Source organism: Pogoniulus pusillus, chromosome 26 (genome assembly GCF_015220805.1).
Source record: "Pogoniulus pusillus isolate bPogPus1 chromosome 26, bPogPus1.pri, whole genome shotgun sequence".
NCBI lineage: Eukaryota > Metazoa > Chordata > Aves > Piciformes > Lybiidae > Pogoniulus > Pogoniulus pusillus.
In genome coordinates this window covers 11,223,802-11,240,508 of record NC_087289.1, presented here as the reverse complement: position 1 = coordinate 11,240,508, position 16,707 = coordinate 11,223,802, and the positions used below count along the sequence as shown (strand labels likewise).

The following is a 16,707-nucleotide window of genomic DNA, read 5'->3' as shown; positions in this document are numbered from 1 at the left end:
TTGCTAGGGGGACTCAGTAGTGGGTCAAAAAGAGTTGTCTGTTTGTCCTGAGGATGGGAACCTTATGGACATGGACAAGTGGATTGTACCTGCTGAGGAAGTCTCCGTTTGGAGCAGCACAGCACAGCACAGCTCAGCTCAGGGAGACTTCTCCTGCTGAGACATTTTGAATGACTTCCATGTTAACCTTTCTGGTTCTGGTCATAATGAAATGGCAGGACAAAGATAGAGTAACAGACACAGTGGAAACCTAATTTGGAATCACTTAAATGATTCAGGCTCTGGGCATTTGTAGGGCAACAAGCAGCTAGTGCAGCTCACCATACACTTGCACACCCCAAAAGCCTGAAGTCGTCGAGGAGGTTGAATGAATGATTCATTATTCCACGCACGCTCCGGCTCCTCTGCCACTCCTGGCTGTACCCAGCTGGATCTGAGGAGAAATTCCTAGAGTGTGTAATTGTGCCTAATGTGATCTTGCTGCCGCAGGAAATAGGTTTGTGAGCGTTCTTACCCAGCGCAACTGATGTCGCCCAGATACGGTCTGCAAGGAGATGCACTGGAGGGACATCTTGCAGGCAGTCGTCCGTCCGGGAGCAAACGCAGCCTCCCGGGAGGACCCCTGGAGGCAGAGGAGGTATTTGAGACCAAGCAAGGCATACAGAGTATTTCATCTGAAACCAGCTTGGCATGACCATCTTCAGATGGGAAACCTGCAAGCCACCCCAGCAGCCCAGCAAAGCTGACTTTGGGGGTGCGCCCAGGGGCTGCGCACCCGCCGTGAGAGAGGCTCCCCTGGCAATTCAAGGCACTGTGAAGGGGGGAGTGCGATAGGCTTACGTGCTGGTCTCCTCCTTGTGGCCGTTTGAGCTGATCCTCTAGCTCAGCCATAGGGGAGAGATGAACATTCTAGGGACAGGCCCCATGAATGGCAACAATAGATAAATTAATATAATTTCATTGGAGCATCAAGAACTTAATGTCTAGAAGCACAGTTTGTTCTCCCCCTTCTCCCGCTGGCTTCGGCTGCTGCAGCTTCGCCTATCTTCCCCGGCTGCTGTTTTGGCTACTGCTGCTTCTGCTGCTTCGCTGCCGCTTGACCCCTTCCCCATCTCCCTTAAGGTTATTGTATTGGTTTTTTTTTCCCCTTCCTTCCTTCTCTAGTTATTATTTCTCTTTACATTGTTATACTTCTATTATAAGAAAATACAATTTCATCTTTCCCTGACTGTGAGCTGTGGCCGGGGGGTCCTGCGGGCACGGCCGGCCCCGGGTGGGGGCTGGCAGGAGGCGGCACAGAGCGTCCTGCGCCCTGCCGGGGAGCTGCGTCAGCTGCCTGGGCCCGCAGCGCCCTCTGGCGGCCGCAGCCACCCAGCCTGCATGCCCGGGGGAGCTTGGCGGCTCGAAACCGTCTCTCCGGCAGCCACCTGCCAGGCGGGTTTAAGCCATCGCTCTGCACCACTCACCTGGGGACACTTCTCTGCCTGATGTCACCTTGTGGCGCCTGCTGCTGGAGGAGCTGGAGACGGGCAGTGCTGCAGAACAGGGCGGGGATGGAGCGGGTGAGGAGAAGCAGAGGCTCACCACCAAGCCAGGGAAAAGTCCTCTGAGCTCCTGCTTTGCAAGGTCCTCCACGTGTCCTAACCTGCAGTCAACATCATCTTGGTGGCAGGTTTAACCTAGACTGGGAGTTGAGTCCCAGCAAGGGCAGAGGTGGGCGCTTTGCTCCGTTGGTGCTGGCCTGCAGCTGCAGCTCAGCCGAGCCCAGCAGCCCTGTGCACACCTCAGCTGTTCTCCTCAGGCTGCGCTGTGGTGGGAGCAAGAGGAATTTAGTTGAATGTTACCTACAAGTGAGCTATCAGGGAAATCAGACTTCAGAGTGGCCCCAAGGACACATAGCTTAAATTCCTACATGTACTGAAATGCACAGGTTACATCCAGACAACATAATTCAGTTACCAGTACCTGCTCAACTCTTCCCACTCAGTATGCACTGAGCAACGTAGTCCTAACAGATAGCTGGGGCTCACCCAGGACTTTTTATGCAGGACACAAGACATCCAAGGACAAACATCATCTGACTGCTCCGTGGCTTGTGCCTACAGCTGCCTTTGTTCCTGGAGTTTGCCAGTTCCCTATCTGCTACTGGTCAAAATTGGGCTTTTTGCTGTAGAGCAAGCCATTAGCTCTGCCTGAAATGGATTCTGTGTACAGTCACTAATTCCTATTTCTGTACCTACAACGCTTTGCATCCTATTTCACAAACCATGTACTTGTTTCAAGAGGAGGCATATCTGAAATGTGAGACCCTGGAAGGCAAGAAGACTCTCCCCCCCCCCCCCCCCAAATCTGCAACCTCAAACCCATCTTTCAAGTCAAAACTTTAAAATGCCAGGCAAATAGACTGAGTCCTCTCCTAAAGGATAGGATCATGGAAGCACAGACTGGTAGGGGGTGTAATGGGAAGAGACCTCTGGAGAGCATCTAGTCCAACACCTGCTAACACAGGCTCACCTCGATCAGGTTGCACAGGAACACATCCAGGCAGGTTTGGAATCTCTCCAGAGAAAGAGTCCACAACCTCTCTGGGCAGCCTGCTCCAGTGCTCTATCAATCTCAAAGTAGTTTCAGCTTATGGTGAAGTGAAACCTCCTGTGTTCTAGTCTGTACCCACTGCCCCTTCTCCTGTCACTGGCCACCACTGAGAGGAGCCCAGCGCCATCCTCATCATCTCCACTCTTCAGACATTTCTACACATTTGGAAGATTCCCTCTCAGTCTTCTCTTTCCCAGACTGAAGAGCCCCAGGTCTCTCAGCCTGTTTTGGAAAGAGAGATGTTCCAGTCCCCTCATTGTCTTTGTGGTGCAGATACAGCTTCTGATTTTGTCTTGGGGGTACAGTGTGAGTGTTCCACTGCAAGTAGGCTGAGGCTTGTTTAGGAAAGAAAGAAATAAGGAAAGCAACCCAGAGAAGAGACCATAAATACTCTCCCTGCTTTGTGATGGAAACTGAAGGAATCAGACCAGTGCCAAAGGCACTGCACCAGAAGCAGGCCAGAGCTCCAAAGCTGTAGTCAGGAGGGAACAGGGAAGGCTGGAGTCTCAGTGACAGCCCAGCCTGCCTGTCTTCTCTCTACCAGCTGGTACCAGCTCTCCTGTCCTGGCAATGACCTGGGGCAGTTTGCTGTCTGGGGGCAGCAGAGTATCTATATGCCAGGCAACCAGCAACAGAGCAAGGAGACACAGTCTCAAGCTGTGCCAGGGGAGGTGCAGGCTGCATATTAGGAGGAAGTTCTTCAGAGACAGTGATTGGCATTGGCATGGGCTGCCCAGGGAGGTGGTGGAGTTGCCATCCCTGGAGATGTTGGAGAAAAGTCTGGATGGGGCACTTAGTGCCATGGTCGGGTTGTTTGGATAGAGCTGGGTGCTAGGTTAGACTTGGAGGCCTCTTCTAACCTGGCTGATCCTATGGCATGCCTGCTTTAAGCTGGGCCTTTTCAGGAATGCAAGGGAACATACGAGGACCTGGCAAGGACAAGAGGAGCTGAAGGCCAGAGTGGTGGAATGGCATCTGCTTGTCCAGCATAGTGCACCTGGGGGTACCAAAGTCCCAGTAAAACCACCACATGGCTTGGCCCTGGTGGTTTCTACAGCTTAAAAGGTGGAATGAGCTCTTACCTGAACTCCTCCTTGCACTCAAACCACCTTCAGCATCCCTCAGCTTCCCTCCCTGATCGGTGGCTTCCAGCACATCTGCTCCAGCAGAACTCCAACGCTCCTTTGCCTCACAAAGTGCCAACTCTCATCCCAGCACAGGTTTCCCAGTAGGGATGCAACATGTGGACAGGCCATCAGCAGAGCACTACAAGGCTCCTCAGCAGCATGCAGACAGCTCCCCCACTTCTGCTGGGCACCAGTAATCTCCAGGTAACAGAAACCTGGGAAGCTGTGACAACACCATCTCCCTGGCCTCCTCTCCTTTGTCCTCAAGTGGGAACTCACTGGATGTTTAATTATCAAGATCAGACTGAACATGGAGATTACTCATTGCTGAGCCTGGGTATAAACACTTTCCTCTGCAGAATAATTTAAGGACTCCCCCATCCCCTTTCTCCAAGCTCATTTCCATCCCAGCCACAAGCCTCTCTAGAAAAATCTTGCCACAATAATTTTGAGCTAAATATTCTGAGCAATCAATCAAAAGAGTGGAACCAATTTTGAAGCTGTCACTTGTAATTTTTCCAATTAAAAAAGAAAAAAGAAAGAAAGAAGGAGAAAAAGAATTGAACGTTTCACTCACAGTGCTCTCAAAACCTTCGCTCCACCACATCGGCGCTTCGGAGATGTACTTGAGGACCTGAAGAGCTGCCACAATTGCAGAATAACTAAAACTTGATTGATTTTTAGCAGTGAGATGAAACCTGGGCTTTGGTTGTTAGTTTTTTTATGTGCCTTTAGATATCTTTCCTCCCTACTTTCCTCCTCTACAACGACAACGATGGAGTATCAGTGACGTGGTACACGCAAAAGGGCAGTGCTAATTAAAAAGCTGAGATGTTATTGAGAGCTCAGTGCAGAAATGTGTGGCTAATGAAGACCCTAAGAGCAGATCTGTCTGGCACTGAGGTGGAGTGGGAGGATTTCTGCAGCCTCCAGTGTGTCATGGCAATGGTGGAGAAGCTGACCCATGAGAAGAGGCAGGAGTGACCTTGGTATGAAAGTGGCCAGAGAAATCCACGCTGGGAAGAGGAGGTCTGTTAAACACAGTGGGGATTACACTTTGCATTCAGGGCAGGCGTAGGCTGTGTCTCTGCTCAGCAAGGAGCCAGCAAATTAGAGACCTTGCAAATAGTTGATCAACACTTAGGCTGTAGGAAAGTCACAGGCAGCTTTGGCAGCATGTTCCTGCCTCCCCTGCACTGCTCATGCCAGCCCCAGCCCTTAAGCTGACATTCACTTGTGGCGTTAGTGGGCTGATGGGTGTGGATCAGGTTGTGCCCAGCAAAAGCATTTGGTTCTGCATGTGAGAGAGGGAAAACAGCACAAAGCAGCAGTGCCCTCAAGTTAGGACTCTACAATGTGTCAGAGGGGGAAAAGATCCTTCCCACAAATTGCAACCTAAACTCTCCAGGTTCTGGACCACTTCTCGTTTCAGGTGAACTTCACATTAATGTGAGCTCTCCTGCACGGAAACCAACTGATAGCAAGGAGGAGACAGCAGCAGCTGCCAACCTGAGTCGCAGCCACCCTCCGTGACCCCTACGCCTGCCAGCCAGCACCTCTGTGCCCAGCAGTGACTGGCAACTCTCTGCATTGCTCCTGCTTGTCCGTGTCTCTGCTTGCAAGACCCTGTAAGTGGGATGCAGCAAGCATGTAATTAGCTGTGAGATGTTGGAGTGGCAGCAGAAGCTGATGGTGTCAATCAGCAGCTGTCTGCCTTTTACCAGCACCACCCCCACCCTGAGAAGCTCTTGGTTTATTGTGTTTATGAAGGGCACAGATTGGACCTGGAAGTTTTGAGGATGCGGGGAGCCCTTTGGCATTTGGAGAAGGAGATGAAACCTAAGAAGGAGAGAAGTTAATATGTTTTCAGTTTGCAAGAGTGCTTTGGAAATGCCACTTACACTTTATTCATCTCCTCTCCCCCGGAGGACACTCATCTACTTTCTCCTCTCTCTGTGCTGAATTTCCTTTATTGAAAGTGAAGAGAGACAGTGGCAAGTTAATTCCCTTTTGGAGACAGAGGTGAGTTTTTTTCCCTGTGCCTTTCATAATGCCTTTGGATTATTAAAAAACTCCTTTACAGCAGGATTTTTAAATTTAAGAAGTTATATTTTCTTTCTACATTGTTTCACCTCCATTTCTCACTCTGAGGAAAGACTGAATGACTCAGGTCTAGCCATTTTTACTGTGAATCAGGGCCTTTTCCATCACACCTTAGCTGCTGGGGGTAAGAGCAGAACTCAGCCCACAAGTGGGAGGCAGCCACAGGTCCCCCAAACCGAACAGAAACGAGACCAAAGGCAAACATTTTGACGTGATGATAAGTTGTATTTTCAGTCCATTAATGCACATTCATTTACCAGGTACAAATGGAGTGGAAAGGAAAGCAGTCAGTTAGCAGAAACAAGGATACAAAACTCGATTCCAGCAGCCTTCACAGAAGGGATACTCAGTGTTCACAACTGCACCGCCAGACGGCGGAGACACAGAGACTGGCAGTCACATCCCGAGTGGAAGCTCTCCTTTTGTTGATTAGTTTGGCTAAAGACACGATACAGAAAGAGAGAAAGAATTCTCAGAACTGTGCCTTTCAACACTGTCTTGTTCCCAGAGAGTCAGGAAAGAGGTAAGTTGGAATTACTTACACAGAGGAGGTTTTCTGAGAACACCAAGAGATTAAAAATAGAGTAAGCAGAAATATTGGAGTATACACAAAGCAAGCAGGCAGGGACACAGAAAAGAAGACAAACCTCAAGAGGATCACTGCATTCAGTAGTCAGTGCAGCATGTGGGGCTGCTCCACTTCAGTACACCTTTAGCTTTGCATGCTGAACTGGATTCGCTGCCATGGAGTTACACTCTCAGCTTCTACCTCAGTTCTGCAGAGCTCCTGGTTCCAGCAGGAGCTCAGCTGTGCAGAAGGGGCTGCTTGTTGGAAACAACTTGCAGAACAAGTGCCACGAAATGTGAAAGGGTATTCACATCCTGTGAGCCACCCAGGAGGTGCCAACCTCTACCTCGACACCCGGCCCACAGGCTTTCCTCACACAGGTCATCACTACATCTCACAGACCAAGTCCTTTCTGCCAGCTAAGCCAGGGTAGTGCCATCAATTTAGACCAGTGTGAATTTGGGTCAGGAGCAGGAGAAAACGAACCTGAAGGACCACTCACTTAAAGTGTCCACACAAATGCAACCCTCTGTGCACAGCTTACAAACCTCTGAGCAGCCTAATAAGCACACAGGCAATCTGTTACACTGACATAACAAAAGCAAACCACAGCTGAGCTTGATTGTACAGGGACGCTTCCCTGGAAGGAATAATGATATGGTGAATTATTCATCTCAGGGTCCCAGCAGCTAGGCAAAACCTGCACTCAGGCCTCCCACAGGGACAGCACCAGGATTACAAAATCATGTTGTGAAACCTGATCAAAAGGAAGGAAAAGAAAGCGTTTGGGGTTTCATCCAGCGAAAGGTCACAGCAAGTCAGGTGACAAAACTGAGACCAAGGGACCAGAAACTGAGCCAAGCACTTTGCATCTGCCATGGAGCACTAGACTAGCTCTCCTAGAAATTAGTTTTCCAGTCAGGTTCTAACATATGATGAGATTTTATCCCTCCCTTTTTAACCCATGCATTAGATTCACATGAAACATTTATCCAGCCCAACATCTAGACAACAAAACATGTAATTTAAAAACACCAGCCTGTTCAAAGGATACAGTAAGGAGTGAGAGTTCTCAAAGTGGAACATGTTAAGGAATAAATTAAAGAAAAATAAAGTGTTCTGCTCAGGCTGAACTACAAAATAAAGTCTGAGTCTGGAAGTAGTTCTGATAAATAAATGCCATGTGAAACAGCTGATGTTTCTGGGCTTGCCAGTGCTGAATCCACACTGCTTGTTCTGTACATCAGAGAGTGACTCTCTCCAGCTGGAAGGGACGAAAAGTAAGGCCATGCTGAAGTTACAGACTAAATAGTGGTGATTGTTTAGGTGCAGAAATCTCTCAAGGTGTTCAACCTCACAGGCTTCTTAATATAAGAAATAAACCTCTTGCTGCCCCACCTGAGGAGCTAGTTCTGATCAGCGCTGCCTGTGCTGGCCATGGCTGCAGCCCCATCATCTGTGTGAGGTGAGCAGTGCTGCCTCCATGGGGGCAAGTCTGGTGGGCCCACATGCCTCTCGGGATGCAGGACCCTTGTACTATGCCAAGGCTAAATTCCTGCTACCAGGAATCTAGCACCAACACAGGGAAGGGAAGCTCAGTGCAACTCCTCCATTCCCACCAAGAAATGCTCCCCACTCCCAAAAAAACCCAAACAGCCAGCACAAAGCCCATCTACTACTCTAATAAAGACAGACCTTTTTAATTAGCACCTGTTCATACAGCATCAGTCAATGACATTTCTTCTCCGTGGCTCTGCTGTGTCACTTGGGACCAGAAGCCATCACGAGGTGGGTTGAGTGGTGCAGAACCTGGGTGGTTTTTCCCCAAGCAGTCTGGCAGAGAGGGACTTAACATTGCTGGAGTTAGAAAGCTTCAATTAGCTTCCTACCTTTCTTAAAAGACAATGTAAAGATAACAATTACAATGATCTTTGCTCACATGAGGACAGGGACAATAAGAGCACTTAGAAGATGACAAGAAGTTCTGGAGAACTTCAAGGTTCACATGTATGGGTGGCAGGGTTGAATGCTTTCATTTCAACTACAAATACAGATCTGTATGACTTAAAATGATTCTCTGACAGGCTGTAATTGTTCAAAGTTAGCAGCTTTGTTCAAACTAAACCAGCTAAAAACATACCAGGAGGGAAAAGCTCTGATGAACTCCCACTGACACAAAGCAACAAGACACCTTTGATCCTTCTTGATTGCAAACTGTCAGGGGCACACATTGCTCTGGCTCTGCAGGGGGTGACCCCCAGGTCAGTTTCTTTTTCAGGGGGGAAAAATAAAACCACCAAGGGGACAAATTTATCTGCTTACAGCTTGCCAGCTAAAAGCATCAACCCTATGGAAAAAAAGGTAATTGCATTAAAATGCTGCACATGCACTTGCAGCAGGCTAACCAGAGCATGGATGCAGCAGCCAGAGAGGAGTTTCATAGGTAATTTGATCTGCATCAAACTGTGGAACCTGGAGGAAGGAGCTGAGACTCAGGCTGCCCTGGAAGAATGTCTGCACTTGTAACTTGGGTACAGAATTAGTTGGTGCCCATGGTCTGGAGGCACAGAGGGCAATCAGGTGCCAGCTACATTCTGGGGATAGCTAAGGAACCTGTGTAATTCTTTTAGAGTTAAAAACAACTGAGACTTGGAAGAGACAGAGCAGGAAAAAAATAAACTTGCTTGTGAACTTAAGTAGATATCAGTTCTTGTGGTCTTTTGAGTAGGGAGAGCTGGGCACAGGGTTAAACCCAACTAGGGAAGGGATTCCCCTGGACACAAGTGGCAGCAGAGGAGCTCAGCCTCCAGATCCAACTCTAGGTCTGTGTTACGCTGATCTCTTAGTGTTCAACACAGCCTTGCAGACTGCTGGTGAGCGTGTCCCCTGGGACTGCAGCTGGAGCTGGATGTGAAAGCAGGAGACATGGCTCACTGCAAGATGGAGGATGGAGTGAAGACTCAGGACAGCACCCATCAGGTGAGGTCCTGACCCGGGAGCAGTAGTGTTTTGCCCAGACATGCTGAACAGAACTGCTGCTTCACTGCACAGCCAGACAAAAGAGCTTTGGAAACTTGTCTTGCAAAAATGGAAACCAGGATTGGGCATGCTGAGCTTCATCTGTGCTTAGGAAGACCTGTCCTGCATGGCTGAGCTCAGGATTGTGGAGACCAAAAAGAAGGCTTTGACAACTGCTTCCTGCCCCTCCTTGCATTCACCCCACTTACAAAGCAATACATCAGCTCAGTTTGAGCATGGTGTCAGTTCCCTTCTTTTAAACAAGGAAGAAGAGATGGAAAGCAAAGTGCCTTCTAACTGCAGTGGAAATGCATGAACAGAGGACACAGAGTGCAGGGCTTGGCCTCTGCTGGGTTCTGAGTTTGTCCCATTACATGCAGCGCCTTGCTATCCTTCAGCTCCACAGATCCAAGGCTGGAGTTCAAACCTCAGTCCTCTCCTGGAGAAACCCTTCACACCTTTGAACAAACTTAGGTGCTCTGTGTCTCCAAAGGAGAACAAACTCTGGAGCTGAAGGAGCTGGAAATAACCACTGAGGCTGCTCTTTGCCAAGACCTCGGCATCACCATGCTGCATGAGGACTGCTGATTGCTCTAGCTGGGGTAGAAAGAGTTCTTCCCCTCCCCAGAGGGCAGCAGCAACTGAAATGTTGATTCTGATACAAGATTGTTGTTAGTCATCTTCCATTCAAGAAGTGAAACACCTGCACTTGGGGCAAGCTGCAGGACAACCCAAGGCAGCATCAAGCAGCACTTCCTGACAGTGCCAGAGCTGCAGGGCATGCTCTGAGGGTGAACAAGGAGGTGAGATGGGAAGACTCGGGCAAACCAGGACAGGGATATGCAAAAGCTGTAGCAGCACACGAGTCCTGCACAGTCACAGCAGGATCACAGCATGTATGCCACCACAACACCCAGCTGCCAGCAGCAGCAACATCCACTGGCATTTGTTTCCTGTCCTAGCAAGTGGTCTGCATCCTTTAGGTGCTCAGAATGCGTCTCAAGAAGCAACTCCTCTAGAGATTAAGCTTCCCATTTGCCATAATTCCCAACTCTTTCAGCTCCTCTCCTTTGTTAGTGTCGTTTTACTTCAAGTTCCTCCCCCAAAATCCTTAGGAAGGGCACAGTAGCTTGGTGGAGACCTTCTTCACCTCCCTTAGCAGTAAGAAGCTTCCTGCAAGGCCATACTGTCCATCAGCTTGTCTCTAGAGAACTAGACCTTAAAACATAAAGCAGTCTGCACCTTCTTAAGTCCAAACCTCCATGGGTACCATGGACTCCTTTGTTCCAACAGAGGGAAGCAAGTACTCCTCCTCCAGAAAACGAAAGGGGAACTGCACCAAAAACCCACGGATCTTTTTCAGTTCCTCTGCTGCTCTGGCAGGATCATCGTTGGCCAGCTTGGGCTTGGCGATGAACTCGCGCAGCTGGTTCAGGTTGCTCACCTGGTCGCTGGGGAGGCAGCGAAAGACCTGACCGAAGCAGAAAGAAGTGACATCAGTCTGGGGCACATCACAGAACGGTAGAGGTTGGAAGGGACATCCAGAGGTCATTGAGTCCAATCCCCCTGCCAAAAGTATGATTACCCAAGGCAGGCTTCACAGGAATGCGTCTGGGGTGGGGCTTGAAAGTCTCCAGAGAAGGAGACTCCAGAACCCCCCTGGGGCCTGTTCCAGTGCTCTGTCACTCTCACTGTAAAGTTTCTCCTCATGTTGAGGCGAAACCTCCTATGTTCCAGTTTGTATTCACTGCTCCTTATTACTGCACACCACCAAAAAGAGATTTGCCCCAGACTTGACACCCACCCCTCAAATATTTATAGACATTAATCAGATCTCCTCTCGGCTTTCTCTTCTCCAGACTAACCAGCCCCAGGTTTCTCAGTCTCTCTTTATAAGGGAGATGCTCAAAGTCCCCCAGTCATCCTCATGACTCGCCACTGGACTCTCTCCAGCAGATCCCTGTCTCTCTTGAACTGGTGAGCCCAAAACTGGACACAGTATTCCAGGTGTGGTCTCACTGGGGCAGAGTACAGGGAAGTAAAACCTCCCTAGACCTGCTGGCCACACTTTTCCTGAAGCACTCCAGGATGCCATTGGCTCTCTTGGCTACAAGGGCACAGTGTTGGCCCACACAGAACTGTCCATTAGCACTCCAAGGTGTTTCCCCACAGAGCTGCTTTGTAGCAGTCTGTACTGATGCCTGCCATTACTCCTCCTCAGATGCAGGACCCTGCACTTGCCCTTATTGAGCTTCACAAGGTTTGCCTTCATTCAGCTCTCAGCCTGTCCAGATACTACAACAGAAAATCCCAAAACATCTACTACAAATTCCCTGGGATGGGAGTACCTTAACTGACAGCCTGGAGAACAGGGAGGGGAGAGGCACACATGTATCTGCGGTATGGCTGGAGCAGGACTTTTCTGAGCACTGTAAAAAGCTCACTAACAACCAGAAGTAAAATTTGCTTCTACTCCAGTTACACTGTGGCCAGCTAGAAGTAGCAGATACTCCACAGCCAGCCTCTAGAGCTGCAGCTGACACAAACAGGAGAAATCAGGACTGCTATCTCCTTACATCGCCATCACACTTGGGGGATGCACAGACTCCGTGGGCTTTCTCACAGCTCTCGCATCCAACTCGACTTGTTCCATCAAAGCATCTCTGAAGGTCCAACCCTAGGAGCTGCACCTGGTGCTCTCACCTGCCTCGTGCCGCTTCTCCTGTTGGCACCTGCCAGCAGCAGGCAGGGAGGAGGGAGGGGAAAGGCAGCACATTTCTCACCTTGTCAAAGATGGTGGCGTTGCGAGCTGCTGTAGAAATCCACACCTCCTTGAAGAATTTGTCACAGACAGGATCCTGGTGTTCTGGATTGAGATCAGAGCCACCAAGGACAACCCTGAGAATACAATGGGATTAAACTCGTAGAAGCTGAAGCACCAGATGCTCCCTCTCTTGAGAAATACCAGAAGGAGAGAAAAGTTTCCATGGCACTTGCAAAACCCTGTGTGCCCCCCCCACCCCACCATGCCCTCCTGGCTCCCACCCCCTGCAGTAGTTTGTCAGCCTCCTTAATGCTGCTGGATTTTCTCCTTTCATTCTGTGCAATAACTGTCCAGATGGGAAACAGGGTGGTGGGGGGGGGAAAAGTAGAACAAGGACAAAGAGAAAAGGTCATAATGCAGGAATGGCCATGTTGTGAGCCAGATGGCTGCTTGGGGGGAAGAAACTCCCCTTAGAAAGAGACATCGCCACCCAAAATTGGGAGTGTGAAAACAGGATCTGGAGGCAAAATATCACTGTCCTGTTTATGAGCTCTCCCAGAGAAACCCCGGAGCCAGACCATTTGCAAGGGAAGCTGCCAGCTGAGGACAGGAGAGGTGTGGGAAAGGCCAACACCAGTCAAACAGCAGCGCAGCTCTGGGCTGAACCCAGGCTAAAACCTGAGCGGGCAGCAGCAGCCCCGCGGGGCTGAAAGGCTGTGGGCAGACACAGAGCCTGCCTGCATCGGTGCCCACGCTCGGGCTGCCCTGCAGGCCCCACCTGAAGCAGCGCAGCCGCAGGGACAGGGCAAACTTCCCGGCGCTGTACTCCTCCCCGTCCATCACCGAGGGCTCGGTCTCGGTGTCCTGCACGATGACGGCGATCTCGCTGTCCCGCTTGCCCAGCATGCTGCGGTCGTTGATGTTGGCAGAGCCTGGCCGGGGGCAAAAAGCACCAGCAATGCACCACGGCTGCAGCAGGTGCTCCTGCGTGCCCCCCGGCACCAGCCACCCGCCCCTGCGGCGCTCCGCATCGCACAATCACAGAGCGGCAGGGGCTGGAAGGGACGTGCGAGGCTCATCCAGTCCAACCCCCCTGCCAGAGCAGCATCACCTCGACCAGATCACACAGGAACACACCCAGGCAGGTCTCGGATATCCCCAGAGGAGGAGACTCCACAACCCCCCATGGCAGCCTGTTCCAGGGTTCTGTCACCCTCACAGGGATAAAAATCCTCCTCGTGTTTACATGAAGCTTCCTATGCCTCAGCTTCCACCATTGCCCCTTGTCCTGTCATCCTAGCCCCATCCTGGCACTCACCCTTTACATACTGATAAACATTGATGAGGTCACTTCTCAGTCTCCTCCAAGCAGCACAGCCCCAGCACCCTCATAACAGAGATGTCCTATTCCCTTCATCATCTTTGTGTCTCTACGATGGACTCTCTCGAGCAGCTTTATGTCCCTTTTGAACTGGGGGGCCCAGAACTGGACAATGAGAGACCATCTATGGCTTCACTAGGTAAGACCCCATCCAGAGAACTTCCTTATGGAAGCACAGACTCCAAGAGTCAGGAACTGGGGGATTAGAAAAGAAAGAACTAAAATCCCATCCTCATTTTTGCAGACTTCAAAAGCTCCAGGCTGGTTCTGGCCTCCTCTCACAGGTAACTGGAGACAGAACAAGGGGGAATGGCCTCAAGCTGATGCTGGGGAAGTTTAGATTGGACATTAGGAGAAAGTTTTTCCTTGAGAGAGTGGTCAGGGACTGGAATGAGCGGCTCAGGGAGATGGAGTCACCCACCCTGGATGTGTTTAAAGGTCATTTGGATGTGGTGCTTCAGGATATGGTTTAAGGTGGATCTTGTAGAGTAGGGTTCTAGGTTGGACCTGGTGATCCTGAGGGGCTTTGCTAACCTGGATGTTTCTGTGATTCTGTGAAAGAAGGTTCAGTCATAGCCAAACCCAGGGTAACACTTCCAGAAGTTCACTCTCTAACTTCCCAAATGCTTTTTTCTGAATGATGCCACAGCTTTCCAAGGTCTTAGCTGCATTTGGTTTGGATACCAAGTCACAGATGTAAGTTGGACTCCACGGGTGAATCTGCTCTTATCCTTAGAGTGTGAAGAGGGGCAGCTTTTGATTCATTTTGGGAAGGTTCCTCAGAAGGAGCATCTAGGAAGGAGAATATTATCTCTTCACCCTGACCCTCCTGTCCTGCTATGACCACACTTGTGTGTCCTCAGACACAGAAACTCAGGCACCATCTCTGCTAACACAGCAAGGCAGCACACGACCCCGGGGCTCTGAGGGACATTCCAGCCACAGGAGATGTTCCTTCTCTACTGCTTGGCCTGCACTTGCTGCAGCACTGACATGTATGTGTAAAACCTAAGCCCCAGAAAGGAGAGGGGTACTTTCCAGTGGGATGCCTGAGAAATAAACACTTCAGTCCCCAAGAAAGCTGCAGTAGGCTCTGTTCTGGTTTTCTACTACATGGCTTTGGTGAGGAGGAATGTGTGTGTGTGTCCCTCTGCAAAATGCACCACCCTGCACTTAAGCATCTGGGTGCTGGGCTCATGCAGTGGCTCCAGCCCTGACTTTGCATCATGATGGGAGCTTTCCAGCCCAAATGTACCACACAGGATCTAACACCTCTACTATTGCTCAAGACCAGTTGAGGCTTTATCCCCCAAACAGGTTTCTCTATCCCACACAGCTGTCAGAAGGCAAAGGATGGGGACACCACAATGCTCGTTGGCTCCAAGGGAATGGCAAGATGCAGCCAGCAATAGGAGTCCTTGGGTCACTAACCCACAGAAATGACTGAACAACAAGGCCAGCTGGGATGGGGCTCTGAGTAGTCCAGTCAAGTGAAAGGTGCCCTTGCCCATGATTGAGGAGTTGGAACTAGATGATCTTTAAGATCCCTTTCAACCCAAACCATTTTATGTTCCTATGATGATCTCCCAATCCAGCCAGCTCTCATCTCCATAAGAGACCCCCAGGCACTAGTTAGCCATTTAGCCTACCCAGTGACTGCAATAACTCAAGGGGGTCTAACACCTCCAGAGAAAAAGCAAGCTTCTTCACCCTTTCACCTGCCTCTCCTGCACAAGGATCCCATTAATGCTTTATTTCATGCACTGTGCCTCTGTTGAGAGGAGAAGTGGTGATGTGGCCTCTCCACTTCATCAGCCAGCACACATGCACATGCTGCATAAAAAACCCATCCTCAGGTTTCCACACACAGAAAACAAAAAACTGAGTGGTCTTAGGCCCCCAGACCATCACAGCTGCAACAGCACTGCCCCTGCTATAATGGTAAAGCCACCCCAGGGCTGTTCTGCATACTGGGGACAGGATCTGACTCCCAAGAGGGTGACAGAGGAGCAGAACTAACCACAGGTCATCCCAGGCCACAGGCAGAACTGCTGCTTTGAAAGAAGGGAGTGTTCCAAGTCTTGCAAAATCTGGCACTAAGCTATTCTTTGGCAGAGTTTTTGTTGCTGATATAACACATCAGAAAGGGCTTCCTTCTCAAAGAAAGAGGCTGCAATTGCTTTTCTGCTGTGATGCAGAACTCAGGCTGAAGTGATTTCACAGAGCCACAGAATTGTCAGGGCTGGAAGGGACCTCAGGGAACATCCATTTCCAACCCCCTTGCCATGGGCAGGGACACTTCACACTAGATCAGGCTGCTCAGAGCCCCATCCAGTCTGGCCTTACTAAAAAGTCCCTCTGCAGCTTTCTTGTAGCCCCTTTCAGATAGTGGAAGGCCACAATAAGGTCTCCTTGGAGCCTTCTCTTCTCCAGACTGAATGACCCCAACTCTTTCAGTCTGTCTCCACAGCAGAGGTGCTCCAGCTCTCTGATCATCCTTGTGGCCCTTTTCTGGACACATTCCAACATGTCCAGATCTTCCCTGTAATAGGGGCTCCAGAACTGGATGCAGTACTCCAAGTGGGGTCTCACCAGAGTAGAGCAGAGGGGGAGAATCACCTCCCTCGACCTGCTGGCCATGTTTCTGCAACCCAGGATAGGATTTGCTCTCTGGGCTGCAAGTGCACACTGCTGGCTCACATTGAGCTTCTTATCTACCACCATCCCCAAGTCCTTTTCTTCCTTGCTTTGCCATCTGATGACAAATAGGGTGAGAGAAATGGATGCAGTGCTGTCTAATACTCCTGTTAACATATTTCCCCATCCTTATGAAATCAAGCTGATAAATGACACATGTTGCCCAAACCTTCCAAATTTTACAGCACATTCTGTTCTTTAAGGAACAGATGACAAGTCTCACAAGTCCTCCTGCTAGAGCAGAGTTTGATACAAGACAGATGGACACTATTCCCTGCACTGGGATTCTCTGCAGTGTTACACAGAGATTTAAGACCATTTTAAGACAACAAATTAAACAACAGCCTTTCAAACCCCTTCCTCCCTCCTACCTACCCTCCTGGTGAATTTGAGTTTAGGGGTTTGGCTGGTTTGGGTTTTTTCCCCCCCCACGATGTTTCTGCTTTTTAAACAG

General features: G+C 50.0%; 1 protein-coding gene across 2 annotated transcripts in view; it reads right to left on the bottom strand.

Moving 5' to 3' along the window:
- Positions 1–6,029: 6,029 nt before the first annotated feature.
- The window catches only part of PLD1 (phospholipase D1), an 83,127-nt gene continuing 72,449 nt past the window's right edge, over positions 6,030–16,707 (bottom strand). For both annotated transcript variants that reach the window (XM_064164858.1, XM_064164862.1), the window contains exons 24-26: positions 12,954–13,107; positions 12,195–12,309; positions 6,030–10,882 (exon numbers count right to left, since the gene is read on the bottom strand). In XM_064164858.1, coding sequence (XP_064020928.1) covers positions 10,658–10,882; positions 12,195–12,309; positions 12,954–13,107 — 494 coding nt within the window. In that variant the 3' untranslated portion in view covers positions 6,030–10,657. The remainder of the gene's footprint in view (positions 10,883–12,194; positions 12,310–12,953; positions 13,108–16,707) is intronic.